Source organism: Hyperolius riggenbachi, chromosome 7, assembly GCF_040937935.1.
Source record: "Hyperolius riggenbachi isolate aHypRig1 chromosome 7, aHypRig1.pri, whole genome shotgun sequence".
NCBI lineage: Eukaryota > Metazoa > Chordata > Amphibia > Anura > Hyperoliidae > Hyperolius > Hyperolius riggenbachi.
The window spans coordinates 264,365,344-264,382,589 of NC_090652.1; the positions used below are offsets into that span (position 1 = coordinate 264,365,344).

Here is a 17,246-nt window from a genome sequence, read left to right on the forward strand (position 1 = left end):
ACCAGGAGCGTACTGCACAGACCCAGTATGGGGAAGCGAGGACACGGCAGCGCAGGCGCAGTGGTTTTCAGACTTTAAAGTCTGCAATTCCTGAAAGTCAACCGGAGGCGGGGCCGGAGCATCGGTGAGTGGCTGCACAGGCACAGGATGCCTGCGGGGGATCATTAGAAGCCCCGGGTAACTTCAACTCATTTTCCCCCGACCCCCCTACAGTATCCCTTTAAGTGCTTTGGTCCGCCAGGAGAAAAGCGCATATAAATGTTTTGTCTTGTCTTGAATCGCCTTACATGGTTATAAATCCCCTGCACTCTAAAAGCTGTACACTTCATAAGTTATCTACATATATTCAGTGTATTAAAAGACCTAATGCGGTTACCTTTTTAATGATATGGATGACACTACGCTAACACTTTATGTATTTCTCTAAACAAACATAGTAAGAGGAAATCAAAAGCTCAGTCATATAAAGTCTGATTTATCTGGGCTATTCAGCCATTGCAGCCCAGTTTTCCAGACCTGCTCCATAAGGCACTTTGTCAGGTGCATTAACACTATGCTGCTGCACTGCACTGAGATGGCCTAGCGAATAGAATGATCCCGGCTTTATATGACATAGCTTCTGGCATCCTTCTCCTACTGCTATTTGCTTAGGGTTTGTTTCACCATAAGCAGAGCACAGTTTAGCATTACATAAAAGGATTGACATTTCCTATTTCATTATGTTTAATGGTCAATGAGAACTCTTGTGTATGCTGCAGGGCTCCTGCCTCATTGAATGCCATGTACAGTGCCGCTTGTGCCTTGTTCACCACCAGTCAACAGAGCCCCTTGCAAATAGAATAATCAGGCAAGTAGAAAACCAGTGATCAAAGGCATCATTTACTTTCTCAGTATTTATAGACAGATGGGAAAGTGAACAGCTTAAAGTAGAACTCTGGCTTTTATGAAATATGATACTGAATGTATCATTGATACACACACACCTTTGTAGTATTTTGTTTTTAAGAGAACCCATTTTACTCAGTCTGCTGTCAGCTATTAATCTTTGTATTATTCTTCCTAGAAGCAGGCAGCAAATTATTTTAAGCAGGTTTGACACAATTGCTGTGTCAACCTCTGACACTGAACTACTGATATTCTACTACTAATCTTCAGTAGTAGAATATTTTACTAAGACCTATCACAACATTACTCTCACACATATCCCTCCCTCTACCAATATCTAACCCTAAGACCCCCTCTGATGGTGCCTAACCTTAACCGCCCTTGTTTCCTAACCTTTATCCCCTATGGTGCCTAGCCCTAACCCACACAGGACCCCTACACACACCTAACACTAAAGGTCCACACCTCCTAACCCAAACCCACTATATTTTGCACCATAAATGATAAATAGCGGCTATAAATGGCTAAATAGTGACTATAAGTGGATACAATAGCAATTATCTACTATAAACCGCACCATTTGTAATGGGGAGCCTCAGGCACCCTTTTTACCTAGTTCAGGTGTTACCTAGTGCCACTAGGTTACAAGACTGAGGTCTATATACAGTATTGCTCAATGTCTACTTGCTGTGGGTTAAGGTTTTTTGCGGGGTAGATTTATAGCGATTGGCGTAAATCCATATTCTTCATCTCTTAGCTGATTTAGGTGTTCTGCTCTATGGAAATTAAAGAGAGGCAGGCAGGCAGGCAGCTACATGAGTGGTACCACACTGTGAGAACTTCCTAGAAAGTTACAGCGAGTGCCTTACGTTTTAGGTTTTCTCTGTGTATCATCAGTAGGACTGACTTCCAAAAGTTTCCAGTTTGCTTCTTGATTAGACAAACTGGCTAAATTTGCTGATAATTTGTCCACCCCTTTGATAACACCACCCTTGTTAGTATTTAACCTCCTAGACTCGGGGTGGAAAAAGCAAGCCAGGAGCGGTAACCCCGAGCGTGACTCGTGGTAACTGGAGGCAGAACTGTGCAGAACATAGTGTGCAATGGGCGTTTTCACTCACCTCCCGGAGGATCCAGATGCTGCTGGCAACTATTAACCTTCCTGTCCTTCGAGTCTCTGCATACCTCGGGTGAGATCGCCGTTTGTCATCATGATGATCAACGGCAGTCTCACTATAGGTATACAACGCCCTTGCCCCAGTGCTATACTCCTTCCAATGTGACTAAATGGGTGGGTAGTTAAGGGGGTGAGTGATTGGCATCATGTTTATCCTCATCCTTCTAGAAGGCTTTTTTAAAAAGATGATCCACAAATGGAGTCATACGGGCTCCATAGACATGTTTGTCTATGGAGTCATCTGGAGACAGGCAACTGTAATAACGTAGTGGCCTGTCTCTAGAGTCTAGACAAACCCAAGGAGCAGGATAGGAAACCCTGCGGGAATTCACTGGTGGATCTTTAGTAAGTATCAGGGTACCATGTTTCAGATGGATGGAGGATTGATTGGTTGGATGGGTAGAGGATTAATTCATTGGCAAGGGGAATTCTATGGAGACATAGCCATCCACTTTAAATAGCAGATTTCTATTAATGTGTTTTCTAATTGTTTTTCTTTTACATAAAGTAGAGTGTGGTTTCTTCATGGAAGGCAGCCCCCGTACCCACATGCATGGCCAACAGGGGGCTGTGGGTCTAGTAGCAGTACCAAATCTACAGTAACAAACCAGCCCATAAGCCCAAAGCAAGACAATGAGGAAAAACATTGTCTACTCCATAGTAGTAATAAAGAATAATAAAAAAAGAGTAAAAAAAACACAGATCCTTGTTCTTTCCGAGTTTATTTTTTTTTCTTTTTTTTCTTGTTCCGTTATTCATTTTGAGGATTGGAGCAGATTTTCTCTTTTGTTCATGTTCCCAGGGAAATGAGGAAGACGCATTAAGAGTTGAAGTCCTTTTGCCGCGCTCGAAGTGTTATTACTGTGATCCCTTCCAGACATAAACACTTTTTTTTTTGTTAAATCAAAATTCACATTTATAATAGAAATTATAAAAAGGATTGTCTTTTTTTTTTTTTTTTTTTTAAAGATAATGAGTTCTCTTCAGGAAACTGCAGGTGACATGAAACACAAATGAGCTCTAAGTGGAGGGATTTTAGGTCCTGCTAAAGCATTTAATTTCTTGAGGATGGAAGTTCAGTTCAAGGTTATACTGTTATTGTGCTACTAGCATCTACTCCTCTTATTCCTGTGTGGCTGACAGCTCCTCGGCACAAAAGACAGTCATTTTTATCTAATACGTGGGGTGGCATTAATCACCGCAGTATTTTTCCTGAATAAAGCTTTTCATCAAATTCATGGTTTCACTGCTCTTGACAATAATAGGGTGTTTAATTACTCAATAAGAACACTTTATAGATTGCATTTTTCTTCATTGCAGTACAAATGGTATTGATTTTTTTCTTCTCTCCGATACAACGCAAAGCTAAATAAAACACAATTAGGATTCAGTTGCCAGATCTCGAAAGTGCATGTTTTAAAGGGAATGGGACCTTGAAGTTGAAGCAAAGACCAGGTTTCAGATTTTGAGAAGAGCTATATGGCTTGTTTAACAAAAACATTTTTCAAGGCAAACTCATTTGTGCTTCTGTAAATGCGATGTACCGTACCTGTATTCACGACTTTCTAAAAGGTTCTCTAAAATCTCTACTAGACATGATCAGAACAATTGCCTGGAATGTTGCATACTAACAATAACGAGAGTGCTTGCTTGTAAACGCTTTGGATGAAGTGGAGATTCTCAGCGTAAACAATAATTATTGTATCCAAGCTGTCTCTGCATTCCGTTGTCTGTGGTATTTTGATTGGCTTCTCGAAAGAGGAGAAAGGATCACTTACATATTCACAGGCCTGGAAATGTTTCTGCATTTAGATGTATGAATAAAATAAAATAGTTCATTATTGCCCTGTTTTTTTCCCTCTCTATTGGAAAACATCAGAATTTTATATAATAATATTTGTATGCAAGTGATCAGCATAATGTTTTTCTAGTATGCAAAATTCCTCTGGCATCCAGGAAAGCAAAGAAACAGAGCCAATCAAAGATAGCAGCAGCTAATCAGTGAGTTGGTAGCAGATTATGGTGACGTAGATACAATTCATGGGGCCCCCCAGCAAAACTTTGGGGCTCCCCCAATGTTCACACCCCTTCCCTTGGTGCTCTTCACAGCCTTGGGGCCCATCTTGCAAGATTCATAAAAACAAGGGTGGCCATCATGATCTTCACACCTATAACCATGTAGCTACAAAAACACCTGATCTGAAGTATAGTCCCGTGTGTCGGAGGAAGTTATTTGAATTGTACTTTATGCAGTAAGCTTTTAACACTTGACATTTAAAAATGACCAAAAAACGTTAAAGTAAATTAAAAGGAAACCACTTATTTAGATTTTTGTTTTCCTTGTAATGTGCTGAAACGCTATTTTATGGTTAAGGTAAGAGATGACAAAGGAAAGCTATTGCAGGAGAAAAATGTATCTGGGCCAGAATATTTTCTACTCTTTTTTTTTTTTTTTTTTTTTCTGGACTTGTTCTAATCTAGACATTCTCACTTTTTAGATACATGTGCCTCTGTCCCTCTTTATCCTACTTTAGACCCTTTTATGTCTGTTTGGTAACATTAGTTCTTTTTGGCAGCTGTTTATTTTACTGTTGGTGAACCTGTGTTGTAATGAAGCCTAATAAATTATTAGTCAGCCTATAATACTGGCCCTAAGAAGTGTCTGCACATGCCCTTAAAGGGACATTCCACTTTTAAATTGCTTTTCTCCCATTGGATTTCAAGCACATAGATATGTATCAGATCAATACAGGTTTGCAGGCTGGACTGTGTTACAGAGGAAATAGTCAGGTGTTCCTATATGCCAGACTAAACAGGTGTCTTTTCAGTTAGGTCTTAAATGCTTCCAGGGATGGAGATGTCCTAATTGGGTGTGGCAGGGAGTTCCAAAGTCTAGGGGCAGCATGACAAAAGACTCTGTTTCCAAAGGTTTTGAGGTGGACTTTGGGGGTGACCAAGTTATTAGAGCCTTTTTATCTAAGATTGTGTAGAGCGGGAGGGGGTGATGTAGTTGCAACAAGTCCTTCAGGTACCCAATGCTCAGGTTGTGCGAGGATTTGAATGGTAGACCATTTTGACACTCTTATCCACCATTCTTGATTAGGGGCATTGTGGATTGAATGTATATATGTTTAGAGAAGCATTGTAAGCAACCGGAAATCCGGTTTGCCATTAATCCTTTTAATATAAACAGCTAAACAGATGCATTTATTTTTATTATTAACAAGAGTGTTATCTCTTTAAAGGGGATTCGAGCTAATTATATTTAGAAAGTACAACTGTACTACCTACATAAACCTCACCGACTGTTAACAATTTCTTAGTGTGTTACTGTATCAATTTCTGCCTGCCACTATCTTAAAAACACAAACGCAGCCTTAAAACACAAAATTATTTAGGAAAAGGTGTTCCCAGAAGCACTTGCTACCTTGGAACCAGGAGAGCTGTGGAGTTAGATAGATGAGGGGGAGAGGCTAATTACATTAGAGAATAATAGGAAAGGGGAAGAAAAACCATTTGGGGGAAAATTTTACTATTTAGCGTATGTAAGAAGGCCATTAGTGATGATCCCACATTTGATTCCAGATGCACTTTAGTACTGCCCCACACAACGTACCGCCAGTGAGCTGGGCGCAGGATGAGCCGAATGATGGCTCACCCTGATGCCGCTTAAATCCCAGGAGGTGCTAAATACGATTCCCCAATGGTTTAAATTAGGGCCTAGCGATCACCGGATCCCTGAATTACACCTACGCAGGCATGGCACTAGTGCGATGATGGCACCCAGCTTCGGTGCTGTGTGCCGAAATAACCTGCTTTTCCCCCACACCCCATAAGACCTGGAATACATTAAAACCTTTAAATTATAACAAATAACCCAAAACCCACCTCTGCCATATCTAATTTTGCAGCAACAGTGGAGCTTATTACTTTTCCAACCTTGTCTGGCTAACATTGATAGTCTGCTTGGAAATGTTAACAATTCTCTTCCTCCTTCTTCTTCCTCCACAGGCATGTGCATGCAAGGGCCACGGTGTATACATGTGCATGCAAGGGCCACAGTGTATACATGTGCATGGAAAACTTGTTTAGGATTAAGGCTGGATGGCTTCTGGACCTCAAAGTATTATATAGAGTCCCCACTATATGTGACCTAATAATTTATTCAGTATAATTATGCCACAGGTTCACTTCATTTTAATTCATTTTTTTTAAGTTTATAAATTGATTTGACCAAAAATCACTATATTTTTGTTTAAGGCAGATGTTCCCAAGCGTGACCTTATGTCTCCCCAACAGTGCATGCTTGCTGGATTTTCCTACAGGTGAGTATAACAGTAATTTGATCCACTTGTAAATGAACATTTGTCTTTTTAGACCAGTGTTTGAAATCATTTGTAAGATACTCTTCATAGCACACGGCACATGATACAAAGTACATGTGGAATGAATGGTTGACGTAGATAGCTCGGGGCTTTAGTCAGTGGAGAATAGATTTGGTTGGAGATAAGCTACTTCATAGATTTCACTTCCTATTATAGATTCAATAAAGGCAAGTTTGAAGGTTTGATGTTCATTTTCCTTCCCTGCAACCTAAGAATTTAGTTTTGCAAGGTGACTGATATGCAGATTGGCATGCCAGATTCCATTGTCTGGTGAGAATTCTGGTGGAGAGCCATGCCTGCCAGAAGTCAAAAAGAAAGTTAAATCTATACAATTGTTGCTTTGGAATCCCTGATGACAGTCAAAGACCAAGACAAACCTCTCTCCACCATTTATGCTTACTAGAAAATCTAGGTCCCAATTTAAATAAATTACATGAACAATAGGTTATGGACATGGGTGAGTTAGATGGAGAGATCCCTTATGCACTTAAAATTCCTACATAGGGTGTACTACACTCTATACCACCTCTATAAGATGGACAGATCTCTCGCAGAACTGCAGCAGGTGTGGGCAAGACATTGGCTCTTACTTACATATGTTTTGGTCTTGCTCTAGTCTGGCAACCTAATATGGTCGTATTGGTAGACTGATTTCTTGACTGCTGAGTCATCAATACATCCTAGACGCACACATAGCCACTTTGGCGAGGTCAAACTAAATAGATACAAAAAAAAAAAAACTATGATATTTTCTATTTGTTGTGTGGGGCAAAAAGGTTATCCTGTGTCACTGGAATCAGCTGGACTTGCCAACAAAGACAGAAGTGATTAATACAGTGAATGAATTGCTGCCCTTGGTTAAGATGATGTTTGAGAGCAGAAATGTCCCTATCAAATTAGACAAAATTTGGTCTAAAGGGCAATGGCGTAGCTAAGGAGCTGTGGGCCCCGATGCAAGTTTTACAATGGGGCCCCCCATGCACTCTATACATAGCAATTGAAACGGCGCACTAAAAGCTGCCAATGGCAACTACAATGTCAGAGGTGCAAGAAGGGGATGGGGAATAGTTTGTTAATGATTACCACTATTCAAAGTATATATATAAATGATTATTATGAGCACAGGACCAATATAGAGCTAATACTGTAGTTGAGGGAGGGCCATTCGGGGCCCCTCTGGCCCAAGGGCCCCGATGCGGTTGCTACCGCTGCACCCCCTATTGCTACGCCCCTGCAAGGGTGTGAGATTATAATAGGCACCACAGACATAGGTTAGCCATTTAGGTTACCTGGTAAGCTGCCACATATTTCAGTTCAGTTCATGGAAATTACTATAAATTAATTATTAGAGATTGACTATCCAGAATTTACAAACCTTGATTAGATCTAGAAGTATCCGTGTAATGCTTAATCTCACAATTATGTAAGAGATAACACCTCTAATGCTGGGTACACACAGTGCGATTTCCCACTCGATCAGCAGGATCGATACGATTATTTCCGACATGTTCAAATAGGTTTCGATCGATACAGCTGTCGATTTTGCATACTTAACATGAGAAAATCGACGGCTGTATCCATCGAGACCCAATCGAACATGTTGGAAATAATCGACCAGTCGATCGAGCGAGAAATCGCATTGTGTGTACCCAGCAGTAGACCTTTTTTATGGTAAAGTTGGAAAATGTACTGTGAAAGATTCCTCACATTGTCATTGAGTTAAAAAAAAAAAATCACCTACCATTAGTGGCCTTCTTTTCCAGGTAAACACACAGCTTTCTTCCATTCTATCCCGATCCATGCTAGAATCTATGGAAAATTGATAGGCATTGATGTTCTACAATTGATTTCTTTCAGAGAGGAGTTGATCATTTTGTCCCACTGAGTAGGAATCTATAATGTGTATGACCAGCTTACATTTTGAATAATATAGAAACGGGGTTATAAACTTTTTTGTGGGTTTTTATTGGTGGCTGTGTCTTCATTGGAACAATTTTGCCCTACTGTATCTGAGACACCTATAGTGTTTGTGTATTTAATATGAAAACTGGTGGTCCCAGGAATAGGAAGAGACATTATAATGTACAAGAAGAGATAGAGGCAGATGGTACTCAGTGCTGCTGGCATCCATACACTTACAGGGCCATCAAGTTTGAACCATGCTCCTCGGCAATAAAACACTATATCCACAATCATCCAGAGAAGCAGAGCCAGGCACCAGTTCCAATTTGCAAAGATTTTAATAGGCTCCTTAGGAAACAATACAGTTAAATACACCATGGTTGATAGGTTGGCTATTTCACAGTTCTTCCCGCTTTGTCAGAGTCCAATAGAGGCCACTGATGAAGTGGGAAGGCCTGTTAAACTGCTGTCAGGCCGACCTATCACTGCTGGTGTATGTAACTGTCTGTTTACGAAATTGTCCGTTAAAGTCTTTGCAAATTGGGACTGGTGGCAAGCTCTGCTTCTCTTGACAATTATGAACAACAATTAACTTGTCTGGTATTTATTCCTCCCTACTAAACAAAAAGTTTTGTTTACCCTTTTCCTATCTGGACAGTTACTGAGAGATAATCTCACAAATGAAAGCACAACAATAAAAACGCAGTTTCAAACCAACTAAAACAAAAAAAAACGCTTATTACTGTGGTGAGATACGGAAATGGAACAAGTGAATGTTTAGAGCTTATCTTATCTTTCCAAGATGTGGCTTTAAATCTGAAATCGTTATCAACTAGTTCTGTGCACAGGACAGTTGTCTCAAAAGCTGAACGATGGAAACTGGGGTTATGATGGAAAAAATACATTTCACCTTCAAAGAAAAACATAAGTGGTTGAGACATAATATTTGCTAACCTCAGTGGGCAAATAAAGTGTTGGAGCTATATTTTTTTCACTGATAGTGTTGCAGTTCGGTTTCACTGCATAGCAAAAAACATCTGGGGCACTGCTGGCTGAATTTTCACATCTGCAAATAAGTCCATGCAGCTGCGGACATAGTTAATTCCCACATGTACACAGAAATTCAGCCAGTGATTATGTAGGTTTTCACAGCAGACACCTCCAAAACCTGCTATTTGGGTTCTGCTACAGCAACCCTTTTCACTGGAGCCAGCTTTATTATTAAATGTCCAATAGGAAGACATAGGAGGTGGAAGGGGTGGGGTCAAGGTTGACTTTTAAAGGACAACTGAAGTGAGAAGAGTATGGAGGCTGCCATATTTATTTCCTTTTAACTGTCACCCCCAAGGATTTTTATTCTAACGGACCAGAGCAATTTTCAGTTGTCAGTGCTCCTCCCTTTTATTCCCTAATAACTTTATTACTACTTATCACAAGAAAATGATCTATACCTCATTTTTTTCGCCACCCATTAGGCTTTCTGTGGATAGTACATTTTGCTAAGAATTTTTTTTTATTCTAAATGTGTTTTAATGAGAAAAACAGAAAATAAAGGAAAAAAAATATTTCTCAGTTTTCAACCATTATAGTTTTAAAATTAAACATTATCCTGTGGATAAAACAAACACGTTTTATTTGCCCAGTTGTCCCGATTATTAAACCATTTAAATTATGTCCCTATCACAATGTATGGCGACAGTATATTATTTTGAAATATAAGTGGTTATTTTTCTGTTCTTTTTTTTGTTCTGGCCATAATTACAAGCCCCTATGTAATAAATTAAAATTAATTTCCCCCCATAAAATATAGATTAAAAAAGCTGAGTCCCTAAGGCAACTATTTATTTATTTTTTTAAGCTGATTTTTTTTTACAAGTGGTTTTTTTTTTGGGGGGGGGGGGGTGGGGTGGGGGGTTGGAAGTGTAATTTTATTAGTGATGTGTATGTACTTGAACATGTATGTATTTTGTAGGTGTAATATACTTTTTGGCCACAAGATGGCGCTAGTGAACACTCGTTATAGGAAATGTTCACTTTTTTTTTCTTCACTTTATTTAATTGTTACATTTCCTGTTTTTGTGAATGGACGTAGCCGCTGTTCGCGGTCACGTCCATTCACTCCAGGCACTGCGATTGTGTAGAGAGCCATTCGGTCTTCTTCCCCAATCACCCAGCATGGGATCCCGATGGAACCAGCGGCGTTAGCGGCGTGCACGCGGCGGTAGCAGCGGCGGGAACGTGCGACGTATTAAAACGTCATGTTGCTGTTAATAGCGGTAAGCATGACGTTTTAATACGTTAGGATGTCAGTAAATGGTTAAACAATATGAGTTGCCTGGCAGTCCTGCTGATCTATTTGGCTCCGGTAGTGTATGAATCACACCAGAAACAAGCATGTAGCTTATCTTGTCAGATCTGACAATAATGTCAGAAACACCTGATCTGCTGCGTGCTTGTTCAGGGTCTATGGATAAAAGTATTAGAGGCAGAGGATCAGCAGGACAGCCAGGCAACTGGTACTATTTAGAAGGCAATGCATATGGCTGCCTCCATATACCTCTTGTTAAAGCTGTCCTTTAAAGGAATGTCTGAATTTGCTTATTATTTTAGTAGTTTCTATAGCTGATTGCTTTTTTCAGTAAGGCTATTATCTGATTACATCGTTTATTTTTGTTTTCTTTTGTTTTTTCACTTTAAATGGCTTTGGTTTCAAATAGGTTTGCTTTTAGAATGGTTATGTTTTTGTTTCTACTGTATACACACCATCAATGAAATCCCCAATTAAAACACAATAACTAATATCAGTTAGACATGAGACTGGTAATATGTTTCAAAGGACTGAACTCATCCGGCAGTTAGAGAAATTACGATCTGTCTTGTTCAGTGCTTTATTTATTTTTAGCTTAGTGTACCAGTGGGTAACATTTTTAAAACTGCTCACTTTACTTGTGCTGAAAATGTTTTCAAAATGCCATTTCAGCTTTGGTACGACTGGTTACTTTGGATGGAGCTTTCTTAGACCTGTAGTCTTTTGCAGTGATTTTCATCATTATTACCGTATATATCCCTTTATGAAAGTCTACGTTTACTAAGTACCCCATGCTGTGGGTAACACCTTGGTGCACACATATCAGGAGTACTCCATAACTGTGTATGATAGCTTTTCATGTATTCATGTGTGCTTTTAAATTAAAGTACTTATTTCTGTTTGTTTTTTGATAATTAATTTTTTTTTTCCTTTATTTATGATGGGTTTTCTATTGTTGTAAGAACTATGTTATGGAATTAAGTCTTATTGCTTGTTTTGTTTGTCTCTGTTTCTACAAAGCTTTTAGCTGCGTAATATGTTGGAGCTTTATAAATACAATAAATAAATAAATAATAAATAATTAGAACAGTCATACATTATTATTTAAATAATGTATTATTATTTCCATTATGTTTTTATTTATTTATTAAGTTTCATTATTTTTTGTACAGAGGAAAAGGAATATTTGAAACATTACAAAATATATATTTTTTTATTTTGTACTTGTTGGCTCGTATTGTATACAGGAAAGAAACTTACTTTACTGTTGAGACTTTCCTATGATAATCTGAAATTTAAAATGCCATCTGGGTTGAGGAGGGTGGGGCCTGTAGGACTACTTCGTAGCTGTGACATGGCAGCATTGGGGGACATTTTAGGCATGTTATAGCAGTAACCAGAACCTTATGTTATTGGATTTACCACCAAGTGGCCACTTACTATTTTTCCTGTTCTGTTAAATAAGGCTAGCTTGGAAACTATTATTATTATTGTTGAGTTTTTATATAGTGCTGACATCTTCCACAGTGCTTTAAAGAGTATATAGTCGTGTATAACTGCCCATTTAGGTAGGCTTACAATCTAATCTCTACCATAGTAATTTGTCAATCGAAATCTAGGGCCAACTAAAGGCACATATGCACGCTAGATGGATGTTGCCCGAAGGGGATTGGGACCTGATTCTCTGGGCGACATTGCTGGGCCAAAGCTGTACAGACAAATAGTTAGCCTGCAGGCTAACAAGGTGTTCTGCTGCAGTGCGTGTGTGTGTAGCAGGGGGGTTAAGTAGCTGCACCGGTGTGTCACCATGTGGCAGGGTGGGGTGGGTGAAGAGAACAAAGCTGTTGCTGTCGCTGTGCCAAATTGACCTGCCTGGTGGATCACTAGCCATGTGGCAATCTGGGTCTGGCATGCACGTTATTGGCCACCTCAGTCGACTTCAACCTGGCATGTGTAGGAGCCTTTAGGGGAAAGCCAATTAACTTATCAATATGTTTTTGAGATGTAGCTATGATTCTTTTTTAATATCACTACTCTCAAGACAAAAAGACAAGACAAATAACATTTATATTGCGCTTTTCTCCTGGCGGACTCAAAGCGCCAGAGCACCAGCCACTAGGGCGTGCTCTATAGGCAGTAGCAGTGAGGGAGACTTGCCAAAGGTCTCCTACTGGATAGGCACTGGCTTACTGAACAGGCAGAGCCGAGATTCGAACCCTGGTCTCCTGTGTCAGAGGCAGAGCCCTTAACCATTACACAATCCTCCCCCTGTAAGAAATTAAGAGGGGACCCACTGAAACCACAAATAATTACTTAATATTCACCTAATTCTCAACTAGAGGTCACCCCATCCACATGTATAGAGTTTTCAGATAGAAATGGGGCATGTTTGCTATTAGAGAGTGGGTGCCAAGCGTAAAAAATAATCTTGGTCATTCACTGTAGCAGAGAAGTATCTAGGTAAAATAAATGCCTATGTCAAACTTTGAAATTTGCCTATGTGGGACCCCTCCACACAGAGCTGGGACAAGGTCCTTCAGCACCCAAGGCTGAGACACCAAAGTGCGCCCCTCCATCCCTGCCACCCGAGCCGTCACACACTGATTGCTACTAGACTAAGAGGCGCCTCAGGGCCCCCAACCTCCCCAATACCTTAATCTCTAGTTATCTGACTTGCAGTCACTGCCATGTATCCCCTTTTCCTATTTCTTTCTGCTTCAAACACAATTGGTAATGACAACTGAATGAATTATGCGCCCCCTCCTACAATGCGCCCTGAGGCTGGAGCCTCTCCAGCCTCTGCCTTGGCCCGGCCCTGCCTCCACATATTTTAATGTGTAGTCTTGGTTGAATTGGTTGTATACATTTTAAAGTGAAACATAGCCTATAAGAATGGAGTATCACATTAGGTCAGCTTATACATATCCCCCAAGTAACAGTTAGGCAGCTTGTCCCCCCAAAAGATGTAACCAGGCAGCAGCATGTCCCACAGATAAAAACTAGAATCTGTATGGAGAACACCAAGAATGCTTCAGTGCAGCGCCCCCAGTAAGAGGCACCCATGGCACATGCCATACCTGCACCCCTGTGGATATGCCTCTGCACTGTAGGTCCTATTGCTCCCTATGTCAATACCTTTAATGTATTTACTTTACTATTCATCTTTATGCTGCTCTACAGAGAAATATAGATCTGAAGAAGACAGCTTGCTCAACCTAGAATGACTGGCAAGGGGCTACAATCCTTTCTAGTTACATCTTAACAAACAGACTCCCGTCAATTAGAAAAGTAAATTAAACTCTAATTACAGTGAATTAAGTGAACTTTTCTGCTATTAATACATTTTTGTGTCTTGGAGAGCACTGGCAGTTCAATAAGTGATTTTATTTATAGCCCCAAGTTCCTCTAAAAAATTCTTACGTAAATAGAAGCAGCCGCGTCAATCATTCATGAATCCACTTGTGAAGTCCGAGTTACAAATTAGAAAATCTGAGATAACTACAGACCTCTCCCACAAGCAACACAGCTTGATAAGAAAATGAAATCAGAATGGCCTGGCCTACTTATTGCAAAGTGCATTGGCTGCCATTTGCATATTATCATTTAAGTACACTAATTTTCCGAGGAGGCTTTAGGATACTAATTTTCTTTATCACATTTTTAAGACCTAAATCTGGTATTTAGTCAACAGATATTGCATAAATTAACTGGTGCCTATTTCAGAGAAGGAATTTCTTCTTAAATTAAATTTTGTATCAAGTGCATTTCTTGTTATTCACTGTTTGCATTAGTTGTTGGCACAATTAAAATGCAACAATCATAAGTAGACTGATGGAGAAACAGTTACAGTATATAGCTATTTTAATGTGCACCTCTACTTTTATTAAAATCATGAAATATAATAAACATGAATGTTTAACAAGTCACTTTGGGCTTGATGTGAAGGAATGCTTGGGAGCTCTCTTTCCTTGGTTACGCGTGTTGCTTACATAACAACAGGAGTAACTTTAACCATTTCACAACTGAGGGGTTTCACCCCTTGAGCACCAGAGCAATTTTCACCTTTCAGCACTCCTTCCATTCATTCTTCTATAACTTTATCATTACTTATCACAATGAAATGAACTATATCTTGTTTTTTTTTGCCACCAATTAGGCTTTCTTTAGGTGAGACATTATGCCAAGAATTATTTTATTCTAAATGTGTTTTAATGGGAAAATAGGAAAAAATGTGGGAAAAAAATCATTATTTTTCAGTTTTCGGCCATTATAGTTTTTAAATAATGCATGCTACTGTAATTAAAACCCATGAAATTTATTTGCCCATTTGTCCTGGTTATAAAACCGTTTAAATGATGTTCCTATCACAATGTTTGGCGCCAATATTTTATTTGGAAATAAAGGTGTATTTTTTTCAGTTTTGCGTCCATCCCTAATTACAAGCCCATAGTTTATAAAGTAACAGTGTTATACCCTCTTGACATAAATATTTAAAAAGTTCAGTCCCTAGGTTAACAATTTTTTATTGTAATTTTTTTTTATTACAAAAATAAAATACAATTGGGGAGTGTGGGAAGTAATGAGTACATTTTTAGTGTAATACGAGTGTATTTGTATATGAAAAATGCTTTAGGGTGTAGTTTTACTATTTGGCCACAAGATGGACAAAGTAACTTTTTGTTTAATGCGACCTGCAAGCGTAGGAAGTACGCTTGCAGGAAGAGTTATGAGGCTGGGAAACTTTTTTTTTTCAAATGATCGCGCTGCTTCTCAGAGAAGCAGCCGATCATTGCGGGGGCTTAGATCAACGAACGGGAAATGGTTTTTCCCATTCATTGATCTCCGGGTGAGCAGGCGGCGGCATGCGCGGGGACGCGCACACGAGCAAGCGGGAGTGGGGACAGCGGCGGGAGGTGCGGATATCTCCGTCCCTGGTGTTGACAGGGTGGAAAAAGGGATGGAGATATCCGCACCGCTGGTGGTAAAGTGGTTAAAGTGGATCCGACATAAACTTTTACTCATTGCATAGTTGTGTTCCTTTCATATAGTTTATAGGGCATTCCTCAAGCCAAATTATTTTTTTGTTTTGTTTTAATACTCTTATTCCCTATAAACTAAACAAGCCTCGCCCAAAGCTTACTAGAGAGCCTTGGCACTCTCAGCCTTAGTAGCAAGGGCTTATGGGAGCTCAGTCTGGAGGAGGAGGAGGTTACTAGCAAGAGATTTCAGAGGCAGAGGGGAGGAGGGAGGAGGAGGGGGGAGTGGGAAATACAGATCTGTTTTTCACATTACACACAGGCAAGCTCAACATGGCTGCCCTCGTACCACAGGAATAAATAATCATAAACTGTTGAAGCTGTTTGCAGCTAGATTTGCTAAGTAAACTTTAGATAAGATATACTTGTTATAGTTAGTTTTTCTTGGATCCACTTTAAATTCAAGCGATCCTATGACCGTGATACTTCACTAGCAGCCGCTGCTATGATACTTAACATAGTTACTGTAACAGTAGCCCATATTTAACTTAGAGTCAATGATGGTGCCCGATTTGTCCACTTGTCATATGCGCCCGATTTTCCTGCTACACTCTTTTGGGGCAACAATTGATAATACAGACTGCAGATACCATTGTTTCTCTCCATGTAGACTGAAAATGCTACTTATCAAACAATATCTACCTCTTAACTCTGTAACATGATAGTATCAGTTGATTGCCAAAAATGAATTGATTATTCAATGACCTCATCTCAAGCCATTCAGAATTAAGAGGCCCATGCACTGGTCAATTTCAGCCATTGATTGATTCTATGGAATCAATTGATCAGAAATTGACTCTATCCAATCTATTGATCGATCGCACAATAAGGGAAAGAGGCGCCCTGATTTGCATAAAAGCTTTTAAAACCAGTTTAAAAACGAAAAAGAAAAATGAGGTATCTTACCTCAATGACGAAATCTCTGTAATTGAGGTAAGATACCTCATTTTTCTTTTTCATTTTTAAACTGGTTTTAAAAGCTTTTATTCAAATCAGGGTGCCTCTTTCCCTTATTGTGCATAGTTATACCCTCGTACATGTTTGTCTGAGGGGTGGTGACAGAACACCCGTTGTTTTACCACGGTTAATGTTTTGTCCATCCTTTTTCGTCTAAGAGAGCGACCGCAACCAGGTCCGTCCAGGACCACCCCGATTGGAGTCGGGTTTATGGTCTCCACCTGCTTCCTGTAGTCGGTTGCTCCTTGCAACCCTCCTTTGTGAGTAGCCCTTTCAATCAATTGATTTCTCCACACACCTACTATTGACATACTGAACTATCGGGCTCCCTTTTTTGTCTCCTGTATTTTTTTCCATAGGGTGCCAAGACACCCCAACCACTATTGATCGATCGATTTGTGACCGATTTTGATTGATTTTGATCGATTTGATCTATCTGACAGGATGGCAAATCTAGCTGCTGGCAGCAGTTCCATGGCCCATAGAGTTGCATTGGATCTAATGCTGGGAATGCACGGCTCGATTCTGAGCTGATTAGATGGTCAGATAGATCCTTTCCGACATGTCCGATCACTGCCGATCGATTTTTCATTGTA

At 39.8% G+C, this 17,246-nt stretch overlaps 1 protein-coding gene across 2 annotated transcripts in view; it reads left to right on the forward strand.

Annotated features, from left to right (window-relative positions):
- Positions 1–17,246, forward strand: part of FIGN (fidgetin, microtubule severing factor) — a 235,397-nt gene that overhangs the window by 109,502 nt on the left and 108,649 nt on the right. The window contains exon 3 of one of the 2 annotated variants that reach the window (XM_068245628.1): positions 6,327–6,387. The exons of the other annotated variant lie outside the window; for it this stretch is intronic. Within the exon in view, the coding sequence (XP_068101729.1) occupies positions 6,327–6,387 (61 nt within the window). The remainder of the gene's footprint in view (positions 1–6,326; positions 6,388–17,246) is intronic. 2 annotated transcript variants of the gene reach the window in all.